The sequence below is a fragment of the Falco rusticolus genome, chromosome 20 (assembly GCF_015220075.1).
Source record: "Falco rusticolus isolate bFalRus1 chromosome 20, bFalRus1.pri, whole genome shotgun sequence".
Classification (NCBI taxonomy): domain Eukaryota; kingdom Metazoa; phylum Chordata; class Aves; order Falconiformes; family Falconidae; genus Falco; species Falco rusticolus.
The window spans coordinates 4,756,419-4,769,513 of record NC_051206.1 but is presented as its reverse complement, the minus strand read 5'-3'; the positions used below and the strand labels follow the sequence as shown (position 1 = coordinate 4,769,513).

Sequence of the window (13,095 nt, the reverse complement as noted above, 5' to 3'; positions counted from 1 at the left end):
AAATCAATACACATTTACACACATTTATTTCCCACAGACCTCAGAATGCAGGTGTTTGCACGCTAACAGCAGCTTATAAAAATACTTAAAAGTTGTGTTTGTCAAATTAACAGTTAAAAACTAATCGCTTTTACTGCAGCAAAGAAAATACGAGATCTGTAACTGAATAGGAAGGAACTACAGGCATGCGCTCTGGGTTTCTTTGGATTTGGTTGAGCTTTTTCTAAGTCACAAACGTCAGCGTGGAAGAAGCTAGTGACAGTATTTCTAAAGCACTTAGAGTGTGGTCAGGAAAGATTATGTGTTTGTCCAAGTTGCCGTGAGAGATCAGTAGCAGAGACAGTACGAGACAGCTCTAACCACCAGATCGTGCTCCGTGCGCTGCGGCTGCCCCTTCCCTGGCTGCCAACGCATCTGCTCAGCAATAAGCTGCGATGCCTTCCCACCGCCAGGCAGAGCAGGGGCTCAGTATCTCTGGGCAGTAGGAGCTCTGGAGAGAAGAAAATGAAATCACAACACTAACCTTGTCTGACTGTTTTAAAATTAAATGTCTGGAAGCCTCCTGTCAGTGCAGATGAATCAATCACATCGACGCCGTACTCACTCTGACTCCGTCTGTAAAGGGTGACGCCAACCACCAGCACAGCCACAGCAATGACTGCTGCTCCCAGGCCGGAGTACAGGGCAATGTCACTGGCGGTCTCAATATCTGAAAGGAGAGAGAGCGGGTACCAAGTCAGCAACACTCACGAGGCCGTTCTGGCTGGCCGTGAGCAGAGGTGATTGTATGAGGCCCCAGATGTGGCCAGGGAAGTAAAGCTTGGAACAGAAATGTGGAGCAGATCACAGCAGGATAGTGGAGCACAAAGGAACACTGAAAAGCAAGCACTGAAAGCATGAGCAAATTTCCTGCTGCATCACTCCGTACAGGCGAGCATACGTTGTTTCAGGGATTGCATCACGGTCTTTACAGTTGTGGGTTTTTTTGTTTTGTTTTGTTTTTTTGTTTTGTGGGTTTTTTGTTTTTTTTTTAATGGGGGAGTTGGACTGGTAGCAGTCAGGAGCAGAGCACTTGCCACTGAACCGCCTTCTGTCTCAGCAGCACACCCTGCTAGCTCAGGCTCCTTGCAGAGGTGCGCCATCGTTTCCCATTCCAGCCTGGTGGAGATCGTCACGGTCCCTTAAAGGGAGGACATGGGACAGCTGCCGCTAGGGAGGGCTGCTTTGGCTATCGGCACAAGTCTCAGCTATTGCCAGCTTCCAGGGACATGCAAGGTTTAAGTCTAAATTCTGGAGCTAAATCCAGGAGACCATGAATCCCCTGACAAAATCGTAGCGAAGGTTTCCATGCCCCCCTCTTTATTTTCTGTGTGAGCTTTAGTATAAGAAGAAACAGTCCATCCTCTCAGCTCAGAGAGGGGCCAATTAGATCCCATGTACTTTCTCAGACTCCTCAAGCATCTTCAGTCTTTAAAAACAGGTTGGAAACCAAACCTTCCCCGTGACTGCACCCATGCATGCGTTAAGCTTACAACCCAGTTTTCCAAGACTTCAGACTTTTACAGCAGAGAAAAAGAATTCATTGCTTTGAAAGAATGAATCCAAATGAAACCTGCAATATTATGTAATTGAATTATCCAGTCCCGCTATTCTAGATCTTCAGGGACTTGGGACCACGTACCATGAAATTAAATTACTTGGCAAGTACACTTAGTGGGTCCTTAGATAGTTCCCTTAATGCCAACCTCCAGTTTAGAGGAAGAGATAATCATGTACTCACCCTATACATCATCTGTTATCCTACTATGCGGTGCTTCTGCTGTCAAGTGAGAAGCACTTGGTACAGAGAGTGCATTTATTTATAATGAATGACAGTGACAAAAAATAACTAGGAAATCCAGACTACTCAATATCAGTAAATAAACTGCAATGTACAGAAATAGGGTAAGAAGTTAAATTCGGCATTTAATAAATAGCCAATTACTGAAATTACTTAATTAGTATTTGAGAGGAGGCTTCTGTTGTGCGTATGTTTTTCTGCAGAATTTCAGATAACTTAATTTTAGCTGAATTTTTAAAATGAACGTGAAACTTCAGACCATTGAGATGAAAGAAATGAGTACCTATGGGCAGCATCAGAAAAGCTAATTTTCCTGGCTCACCAGTTTCTTACGTAAATGAGATGTCTGGCAAGTAACAATCCCAGCAGCTGAACTGCCCAGGAGGGCGTGCGGGCTGCCAGCGGCGGTGGCCGAGTACCAACTGCTCTGACAGGAGCGAGATGCCGTATGAATTGCGGCGACGAGGAAACCCAGCGTGTAAACACTGCTTTAAGTGGGCTGGAGCACATGGGAGATTTGCTGAGAATAAGGCAATGTCACTGGTTTTTGTTGTGTATTTTGTTTTTTTTTTTGTAGTTGGGCAGTTGAATCAAAATTAAAATAAACAGTTTGGCTCAAACATCCCTAATAGAAAACACCCTTTCCATCCCCATTCTCTAAGCGCTCCCTGTCAACCCCAAATACAACAACACTCCAACACCACATTCAACCCCAAATAGGCATTCTGAAATCTATGCTAGAACCACTGTTTAGCCCAGAAAATACTTCTACAAAATTCTGTTGAATTTTCAAATAACCTCATACTGCAAAAGTTTTCCATTTTTAACATGTTTAGGATGTGCTGAGAAGGAGAGAAAAAAATAAATCACAAAGTTTCCATGCAAATACCAGCTTTCAGAAGAAATCCATCTTCTGTGGCATGTCACAACAAGTAATCACAACAGAATACACTTGTAAGTAGCTCTTATCCAACTTCTTAGAACATTACGATTGCTGCACAGTTCTACTAAAGAAATTACTAGAGAAAAAGACTTTCTGAAGGTTCCCCCCCTGATTTTTCCATGAGATGCCCCCTTGAAAAATGTTGTAAAGAGAATTGCAAGCATTTGAGGTTCAGATTTAGGAATTCTACAAAGTACGCCAGTAGCTGACAACGTAAATGCACTAGACCAACCGTGGGAGATGCCCATGTTCTCCCACGCCAGATGGAAGAAGCAAACGCAAAGACAGGCCAGGCAGGCGGACGGGCCGTGCCACCACCAGCCTGGGACAACCCGCCCCGCTGCCCAAGGGCCTCTGGCACACGGGGCTCCCTCCAGCCTACTCTCGGATCAGGTGCAGAAGGAAAAGTACAGACATTAATGGCATTTCTCTTTCTGTTCCCAAGCTATATCGTTGTTACAGGGAATCAATTATCAAACTCTGCTGTTAACTTAATTTTTGTGGGTAACTAGTACAATGAGTAAGCCAAGAGGAGGAATGTTCTGTATCTCTGGTGGTAGAGGAAACCTAAGAGCAAGTGGGTTCTTCTCCTTTCCAGAGGGCCGTAGTGAGCTGATAGTTACTTCACCGTAAACCATCTTTAGGTCTTCCATTTTGATCACTACTTTAAAACAGAAAAGTGCTGCAAATTTGAATTACCTCTTCTACCTTCCTCAGAAAATAAATTATGAAGTCTGAAACATGCAGAAATAACCTTTCAGTAAAAAATTACTGCATAGTGGCAACAGGTAGGAAATACAGGAGTTGATCTTTCCCTATCAAAACCAGAACATAAAACACACCTCAGGTTCTCACCTGTAACTGCAATGTATTACTCTAAATCTGCTTAAATAGTTTAAGTTCTTCTTTTCAATTGCTTCAGGTGTCAGGTAATTTAAGTTTCATACTTTTACAAATGTACAACACTTGCACACAGGGGTACAAGATGAGAGCAAGAATACAGAATTTTAAAAATTGAGAGCAGTCCAACTCAAGCAAAATTTTTCTGGAGATAATTTTGTTTTCAGTGACTACACTTAAGTATCCCTAGAACTTGAATTTGACACTTTTCTATAAATCGTATTATTAAAACCTCTTACAGTAATTCTTTCCAAATTATCTTTAATAAAACGGTCATTGTTCTGTTTCCTAGAAGAACTGGAAGAGTCATTCAAGTGCTCCCATAACTATTCCATTGCACAGGGAAAAAAATCGCCCACAAACCCAAAGTAACTATTTGAGAGGAAAAGGATATCCTTTTCAGAATTCAGGAGATTTTTAAACAGCTTTATCTTAAAAGAGTAAAACAAGAGTGACATGGTGTTCCTTTGAATTGTGCCTATGGAATACAACTGCTTAAGAAAGTGGACTTGCATTTTTTTTTAGGATGTTAGTATTTCTTTAGAAGCAAATACTGGGTTTTTCGAAGTAATTTTAATCTCGTCACCTTTCTGTCTTTTCTTATGGATAATTCCTTTTATGGAAGACTAAAAGAAAGTAAGAAAAGCATGGCAGATTTGGGGAACGGGGTAATTTTCTGCTTTTATTTTTTCCCAGAAGGGAACAAAGTGAAAAACAAACAAACTAAAAAAGAAAACATTTATAGTCAACCAATTACTATTTAATGAACTGTATCCTCCCAGCCCAGAGGAGGTAGGGACTCTCATAAAGCACTACGATTTTTATACATTTCAGTTACAGGATACGTGTTTGTGGTAACTGTAGCCTATATTTCACTCCACCTCCTGACACTGTTACACAACATTTATTGAAAGCACATTTGATGGTAATGAAGTTTCTATTAACTATGATTAAGTTTCATAAAGCACCTGAAGATAATTTAAGATGTGCAGGAGCAGAAAATGAAACATTTGGTTTAGTACATTAGGAAACATAATTGATTAAATTATCTCATTTACAATAAGTGCTTTCCAGGAGCTATGCAGGGCATACATTTCCCCCCACCTGCCATCAGAGTTTGCTCAGAGATTTGAAAGATTTTTCCAGCCTCCCATCCTCCCCCACGTCCCTGTCACTCTCACTTTCGGTACCCCTTAGCAACTTGAAGTCCATTTCTTCATATCGCCAGTCTTTGAGAACAAGGGTCAAAAGTCAGGGAATCACGTAAGAGGTTATTTAGTAGAACAGGCTGTTTCTCAATTATTGTCATAATTGACTTTGATTTTGCATCAGTGATGATTCATGCAGTCTTAAACTAAGTTCCTGTTTTGCTGAGCAGCAACAAGCTGTATTATATGTTTCTAGCCCCACAGTTATAAAGAAACCCTTTAATTCTCCTAGGTATCTCATATGCTTAAATCAATCCCAATGAAATTACTTTTTTAATAAATCAGAAAATAAAGCGATTTGACTGATACTTTTTCAAGATTCTCTAATTAAATGGAAACTGCATAAACTAAACGATACCAATTGCCTGAGCTAAGTTATGACACACACCAGTTGTATGTGACCAATTAGGGATGATTCCAGAAAGACAAAGACAAGACAAAATTAAAAATGCTTAAGCAGGCAAGACAGCCACAGCACCTTTTTGAGTATCTACATTTGATTCTGTCTATCCTTAGAAATACTTAAGAACTGGAAATGTAAAGGACAAATACTCTCATGCAAGCGTTCTGTGCGTTTGTATCTGTTAATGGGTGGTTATCATGCACCTACATGACTACACCGTTTCAGAGCCGAGAGCCTCTAAATTTAAAGTCACGTGCGTTTCACTCACCAAGGGCTGTAGCCACCTGGGACAATAACTATGCTCCTCTACAATTACTATTTTAATTGCATCCCAATTTCGCTGCAATTTGGTTACGTTCCTTTGTAACTAGTTATGGAGTTGTCTGTGGATTACACGGATTTCAACCTGACCAGTTCCTTTATGAGCCTTTACAGAGAGCGGAGGTCGCTGGGATCTGATAACCAGCCAGGCTCCCTTCGAGCCAGTACGAAATTCTGCTGCAGAGCGGTTTGACGCTGCAGCCTGCAGCGTGTGAGCTCCAAGGAAATACAGTTCAGATTAGGATCTCCAAATGTTCTTCTAATGATTTAGGGCCCAAGTTCCATAAAATTTCAAATAATCTGATCACCGTATGCCCCTAGATCCTGGAGGAGTACGACTTAAACCCTACATATTTTATAATACATAATAGGAGATTTTGTCTTCAAAGACGATACAACCAATTGCATGCATTACTTCTCAGTACAGGTGGATTCTTGTTTTAAGTCCTTCAAAGGAATTAAGCCAAAGAGTCAACAATCCTCAAATCCTCAAAACTTTGTGCACTGTTTATGAAAAAAAAAAGCAATGTCTTTGCTTTAAAACAGAAAGGCCTCACAGAAATTGTGGTTTTGATGAGATTGTCTTTTTTTTAAACAAAAACCAAAATCTTTCAGTTAGTTAGTTCACTCCAAATGTGCTGCTCTAAGCTAAAATTCCACTGAAATCAATCTAAGACTAAGAAACAGAGTGCAGGATAGAAGCCCCCCCAAGCAGGATAAAACCAATAAGTACACGCTCTTTACAGGGTAAAAGAATAGAAACACCCTTTACCCGTTGATAAATGGAGGCCAAAGTGAGCTGAACAAGATCAGAGCGAGCCAGTCCTGGAAACAGATTTGAACCAAGAAAGCCAAACTCCTATATTATATTCTTTTTTTCTAATTACAGGTTCTCAAGAGATCAATTTCAAGGTAAGCATGCCTGTAGAAAGGGCTCCCAGTCAGACACAAATTACTAAAGAATGGTCACTTTGCTATTTTTAGTCTAAAACTTACGATCACAAAGTTGCTATGAAGATGCTTTCAGTAGATGTGAAAGCCTTTCATATAACCTTCGGTTTTATTTATCTCCTAAACAAATAAAACAGAATGGCAGAGAAGATGAGAAAAATCATATTTACAAGAGAAAAAAAAACCAAACGAACTTACTTTGGGATTTTATTTCATGAAGAGGTTTTTTATCTGAGAGAGAGAAAGAGAGAAAGAGAGAGAGAGAGAGTTGCACTTAATAAATTTACATGGAGCATATCTATTTCCCATATCGCTTCTGTCTAGCTCTATAAATGAAACATTTTCTCCTTGTTTGCTGACAATATGAATATTTTATATTGTCCATATTTTTCCCCTTCATCTTTTTTTTGCCCCCCTAAATCTCTTTCAGGATGCTTCTTTGCAGTAATTTCTCACTTGGTTAATTCAAGTATTTGTTAGCTTTGTTGGACGCTTTTATTTAGAATATTATACATCTCAGCAATAAGGACAATACTTTGAAGTGGATCACTTGGCAGTTTGGAATTAATTATTTCTTTGTAAGTTAGATATACGGAAAGGACACTTAAAAAGTAATTTATAAAATATAAAAATGTACTATATATTCACACCTATGTATCTAAATGTACACCAATAATGACATATGTGTGTGCATATAAAGAATGTACAGCATCAATATACTATGATAGATACACAAATATATTGTTAAATAGTTTTTCTACAGTAGCGCATCTCTCAAAAATGATGCTTCTCTGTCTCCCCCGCAATAAGCACTGGGGTTATCGTTATAACCCGGTACCTGAAAAAGCCCCCCCGTAGCCAAGGGGAGCTGGGGCTGGTGCAGCCCCGCAGCGGGCCCGCGCAGGCTCCAGGTAACGAGCCGCTCTCCGCGCCTGTCGGCCCCACGGTCCAGGGGGAACATGCCTGCCATGCCCGAGACCCTGCGCATGAACCCAGGGTCCGAGCGGGGCTGCCCCCCCGCTGCTCCCTGCTACCCCCCGCGCTGGCGGCTCAGGCTCAGGCGTGAGCAGCCTGACTGGCAACTTCCCAGCGCCGTTCGGTGAAAGGTGGTCTGAAGAAAACAACACAACATGTAACTTATTTCTATAAAATTCGACAAAGGCTAGCAGTTCGGCAGAATTATACTAGTCTATTAGACAGAATAAAATGCAGAATATAAATCCTTAAGCAGATAGACTATATCAATTTGTAGGGGCTTTGTGTTGTAACGAAAATCCCTTTGAGCTGTTCCCTGATTTATCTTTTGGATTTCTTAATGTACGAAGGATCTGGAACTGGCTACCTCTGGCGGGGTGTGTGCAGGGAGGGTTCTTCTTGAGGTGGTTTTTATTTCTGCTAGGAAATTATGTACATAAACACCAAATTAATAGTGTCAGACTTGAGCTCTGCAATGGAAACAGACACTTCCATGCTGCTGACATAGTGCTATCTACAGAAAACTGCAACAGGATTGAAACGTGTTCGCCACATAAACCGGCGGCATTGCCAGATCCAGCAGCCTCTGGGCAATATTCAGTGTCACGGCTGGTTGAAAAATGGAAAACAAAATTATTTGTGATTTATGATGCATTAGTAAAAACATATTTATAGTTCATCTGCTTCTGGCCTACTTGTTTGTTTCTTTTGGGGGCACTGGAAAAAGAAATCAATAGGTTTTGAAGTTATTACAAAATAACTTTAAAGCAAGGAGATAAAAGTAAAACAAAAACCTCTACAAACCCCTCTCTTTTATTAAGCAAAGAAAAAGCTTTCACCTCTGCAAGACAGAGAGAAATCCACCATGGAAAAAGAGTACTACCGAGATTACTGGTAGGGAATAAACGATGGAAGAGCAAATAAGCAAGAATCTAGTACATTATTATGATTTGGGAATAAAGAACCTGAGAGTAGACCCTGTTTTATCACCATGTCATTTACTGTCTCCAAATTTGAAAATTCAAGCTAATGATTAGTACTTTTTCTGCTAGCTCAGAATCAGGCCTGAGCTTTCCATCCTGGCGTATTACATTCTCACCTTTACTTTCATTTAAGTTCTTATTTGTTAACCGAAGAAATGTTTTGTTTCTATGTTTGCCTCATGAAAGGAACAAATTTAACAAGTTCTGCCTGATAAATAACCTCCAAGAGATTAGTTTTCTGTAGCACAGTACTGCATTTCCCTCACAATTCCCCATGGGATGAGAAGCAGAGCAGAAAAGGCACGTATTGGAAGGTGAACAGGGGAAAAAGATTTTTAAAAAATAGGGTAATTGCATCAATTCTTATTAGCTGAGAAAGCAATTACAGTCCTAAAAATAATTTGACACAAGTATATACATACAGCACAACCTGTAAAGGAGCTATAGTATCGCACTCCAGGACGAAAGAAACAAGAGGAACTTAATACTTCAGTCGATCCGAGTGCCTATGGAAATCCTCCTGCCAGAACCACGCACTGCCTGTCCCTGCCCGCCACAGCAGCAGCAGGAGACGAGCTTATCTCAAACGCAAAGAACTCGCAGCTGGCTGGCTAACGGGGGCAGCGTCCCTATCGCCAGCCTCGAGCATCCCCTGCTTAGCGCGGCGCGTTCCCTTCCACCCGGTGCTGTTACCTGGGAAGGGTAACACTGACAACATGCTCAACTTCAAGTGACACTGGAGTAGATAATTTTTCCACGAAATACCTGGAGATCAGTTTCTGATTGCAACACTAAGTGAAAAATTGCTGGCGTGTGCAGCAGAGCGAAACCGTCCATTATATATGTCATCGAATTAATTGTAGAGTTCAGAGCTTCCCTGTCTCCCATCTCGCCTTGTAAAAGGAACAGAAATGCCTCACCCGGTGAGATTTCTGCAGGGAAAATCCAGCAGCAGCAGATTCCATGCCCCACCCCCCCACATTCAGCATAAACTGAGAATTTATTTTTTAAAATTTTAAATAGTATCGGTTTGATGTCAACATATGGATCCCTAGTAGGTTTAGATGTTAAATGGCTTTTCGCTTCAGTCATAAAATGTGGGGTTTATTACTTATGCCACTTATCCTTTGTGAAATGATTTTGATAGTTCATTTTCAACACAGAAGTTATATTTTACAGACTATGTGTTTCGCAGTTGACACTAAGATGATTAAATCTGTGCAAAATTTACTCATATTTTAAAAACTGCTTTTTGTATCTTTTTACCCATAATGATCCATTTCTTTGTTTTACAGGCGGCAAGTTCTTCACACGTATTGTATTAAGAACATTTAAAGTCTATTAAAAGCATTTTAAGTCCCATGTGTAGAAAAGTGATTTGCTTCTGAAAGAGAAAGTTTTTGCTATTCCAGACATTTGTTTTCAGACATACACATCACTTCTGTTTGCACATGGTTGTGCAGAATAGTTATTTTCTTAAAATGGCATCTATAAAGTGATTCTAAATATTGATGAAGAATTTTATTTTTTTTTTTTTTTTCAGAAAAGACAATGATGAAATCTCATGCTAGTTCAATCGATTTCAACTTGTTGGGGCATTTTTCTTTTTTACTGCAGTGCCATTAGGTAAGTTAGTGGTTCATTACTAACAATATTCTTTGCTCCAGTAGCTGTACAAACTCAAAGCAGAGGGACAGCACCTGATCCAAAGAGCTTGATTTTGCACAAAGCATATGACAGACAATGAAAATAAGGATTAAAAATTTAGGTAGTTATTAAAACTCAGTTAGTTGCCATGTTGTAACTACTCCAATAGCGCATCTATCAAATAATTAGCCCATGTGATACAATAGCTTGTTGTTTTTACAACAGCGCTCAGAGACCAGACTGTACCTGAAAGCAGCTGTGCTACAAGGACTCGAGGAGTGTCAGTGGTTTCCCCCATGGAACGAAGCCATCGCCATCAAGTAAAATGCGCATCATCGACTCTCAGTGCTTAAACCACCACAGCTCTTCCCCAGGCCGTGCGCTCCCTTCAGGCTACCAAAATAACCATCACACCGTATTTGCTCTCTACCTCTAAAGCGCAAGTGCAGCGTGGAAGGTGACAGCACTGAGATGCAACTACCCGACAGGAAAGGCTGCTACTCTCCAGGGTGGACAGGTGATCTTTACCGTTATTTTTCATGGAAGCAGTGCCCTGAGTAGAGCCACCTCTCATTAACTGCTGAGAACCACAGAAGGAGCCAACTAGATGGTAAGTCAACCCATGGCTGTCACAAGTAACGGTGACTGTGCAGACATCAGCTGCATCTTGTCATGCCCCTTTCAGCATATCCTTCTGACTGCCTTCCAATGGATATGCTAATCTGCACACATGAATGGATTCTGGATTTATCAAACCATCTGCAGGGAAGGGTATTCATTTAATGTATAGGAAGGAGAAAGACCTCACAAAACATCATGTGATCACCGCATTGGTCCTCAAAAGTGGAATGAATCGCAGCGCTTACAAATTCTCACTAGTTTTTCTTGTCCTTTTGAACACTGAGGCTTCTCTGCCCGACACCTTGGAGCTGGAGAGCTGGTTCCGTTAACCCTGGAAACTTTAAGTAGTTAGAGCCATATAGCAAGGCTGCGGGGTATCCCCTCCCTCCAAACCCAAACAAAATCTTACTTCATGTCTCAGCTGAGGTACACATGTTTCTGAAGCCTGAATAAATATACAGGATACTGTCTGCCATTAAGAATGCCTTTAAATCTCAGGGCAAAGAAGGGAGTTCATTTTGTTTAGAAAATTATTTTCCTCATCTCACCAGATGTACTCCACTGAGGAACTGGCTGGGCACAGTGGCTGCTCCTTTCTCACTGAAGCTGCCAGCCAGTGTGAGGAGGGTGCACGTGGGGGAAGGCCAGAGGCACGCACACTCCTGTGAACGCCTGTGTGGTGGTTAGGAGCACAAGGCTTGGGGTTTATAGCCATACTCCTCTGTTGCGTGCACCATGGTGGAAGAAGAAAATGACTGCTGGGCATAACATGAACACATCTATGCAAAAGATCAAGAAGGAAGGGTAATGCCGTACTGTGGAAACAAACAAAGAGGACCACTTAAACAGAAAATTAAAGTAGACATGTCAGTTTACATCTCTCAGCCCCAGCATTCCTGATTGCTCCCGTGGCTGCCATTTCATCACTAAAAACCGATGAGGTGGACGGTATCACTCTATGAACAGGGAGCAGCATTCAGTGCAGGAACAAACTTGCAAATTTCTTGTTCCTTTTGAGATTCTGCAGCCGTCCCGGGTAGTCTGCGACTGTGCAGCTGCAGGGCTGATTTTCTTGGCTCCTGGTTTTTCGCTTATAGTAGCAACTACCAAATGCCAGATGCTTTCCAGACATTTATGATGGGCAAATCCTTTCACAGGGAACTCACCACGAAGTAGATTTGCCTTTATTTAACTTCTGTGTTCAAGACAAGAAACGCAGCAAACTTCCATCTTAAAAACCTCTTGCACCAAGAATATCTGTGTTGGTGCTTTGCCAGTTTACTTGGAAGAAAAGGTAGAAGGCTAAGTAGTACATTCTGTGAAATATGTTGCAGCAGATGGCCGTAATTACACATTGCAAAAAACCTTTATTTGGATTTTTAGAATCATCTGATAATTAATAGGTAAAGTATGTGCTACACAAATCCAGTGACTCAGAAACCACTGTGAATTTCAAACTTCACATATGCAACCCTCTGAAAAAGATCTATTTTTTCCACAGTAACATTTCAGCCAGAAGAGCTCTTCTCACATGGCTGTGTGGCCGATATGCCACGTTACCTGGGTTACAGTACACGTTTTAGGCTGTACCTCCTAAATCCAGTTCAGTGCTACCTGTTACTCACCTTGAATGCAAAGCCCTTCAGTGCAATTCTCTGACTCTTGACTCAAGCCCTCGCAGTACTTTCCTCCGTTTCTTGGAGGCGGTGCGATACATTCCCGAACTCTCAGATGCTCGCATTCTGGGCTGCACACAGACCACTCGCTCCACACCTCCCAGTTTCCATCCACTAAATGGGGAGGAAGGAAACACAAGCATCATCACTCACGTCAGCTGGTGTAGTGAAGAGGTCCTACCAACAACGCTTGTTTCATGTTCCTCCTCAGGTCCCAGCAAGTAAAACGAAGTATAATTCCCAGGAGAAATAACTACAGTTTTATCAGATGTGAAGTTAAAATCTAGCATTAGAACATACCACCTCAGGCGTGCAATATGGAAGCTTTTAAAATAGCACCAGGATAGAACATTCTGCAAATACAGTCAATTAAAACTGCAGGAGGAAACACTTCCTTTGCCACCCAGTCATTAGCTCCTAATGTTTCAACACAAATTCTACCTTAAAACAGGCTGATGTAGAGAGCCCACACATTTTCCTACCAGAGAAATGATGCTGACATTTAAAAAAGCAGGAGCATAGCTGGCCTTGTAGGCTTCTGGCTAATGCCCTGAGCAACACAGCGGATCGGTATGTTGCTTTGCTGACTGGTATTTACAGCTGTCTCTGACCCCGTCCCAAATGAGA

General features: G+C 41.3%; 1 protein-coding gene across 2 annotated transcripts in view; it reads right to left on the bottom strand.

Annotated features, from left to right (window-relative positions):
• UNC5D (unc-5 netrin receptor D) overlaps positions 1 to 13,095 on the bottom strand; it is a 168,422-nt gene that overhangs the window by 37,814 nt on the left and 117,513 nt on the right. Inside the window, exons 7-8 of one of the 2 annotated variants that reach the window (XM_037371789.1) lie at positions 12,418 to 12,582; positions 524 to 709 (exon numbers count right to left, since the gene is read on the bottom strand). In XM_037371789.1, coding sequence (XP_037227686.1) covers positions 524 to 709; positions 12,418 to 12,582 — 351 coding nt within the window. The remainder of the gene's footprint in view (positions 1 to 523; positions 710 to 12,417; positions 12,583 to 13,095) is intronic. The other variant, XM_037371790.1, reaches the window with a different exon arrangement.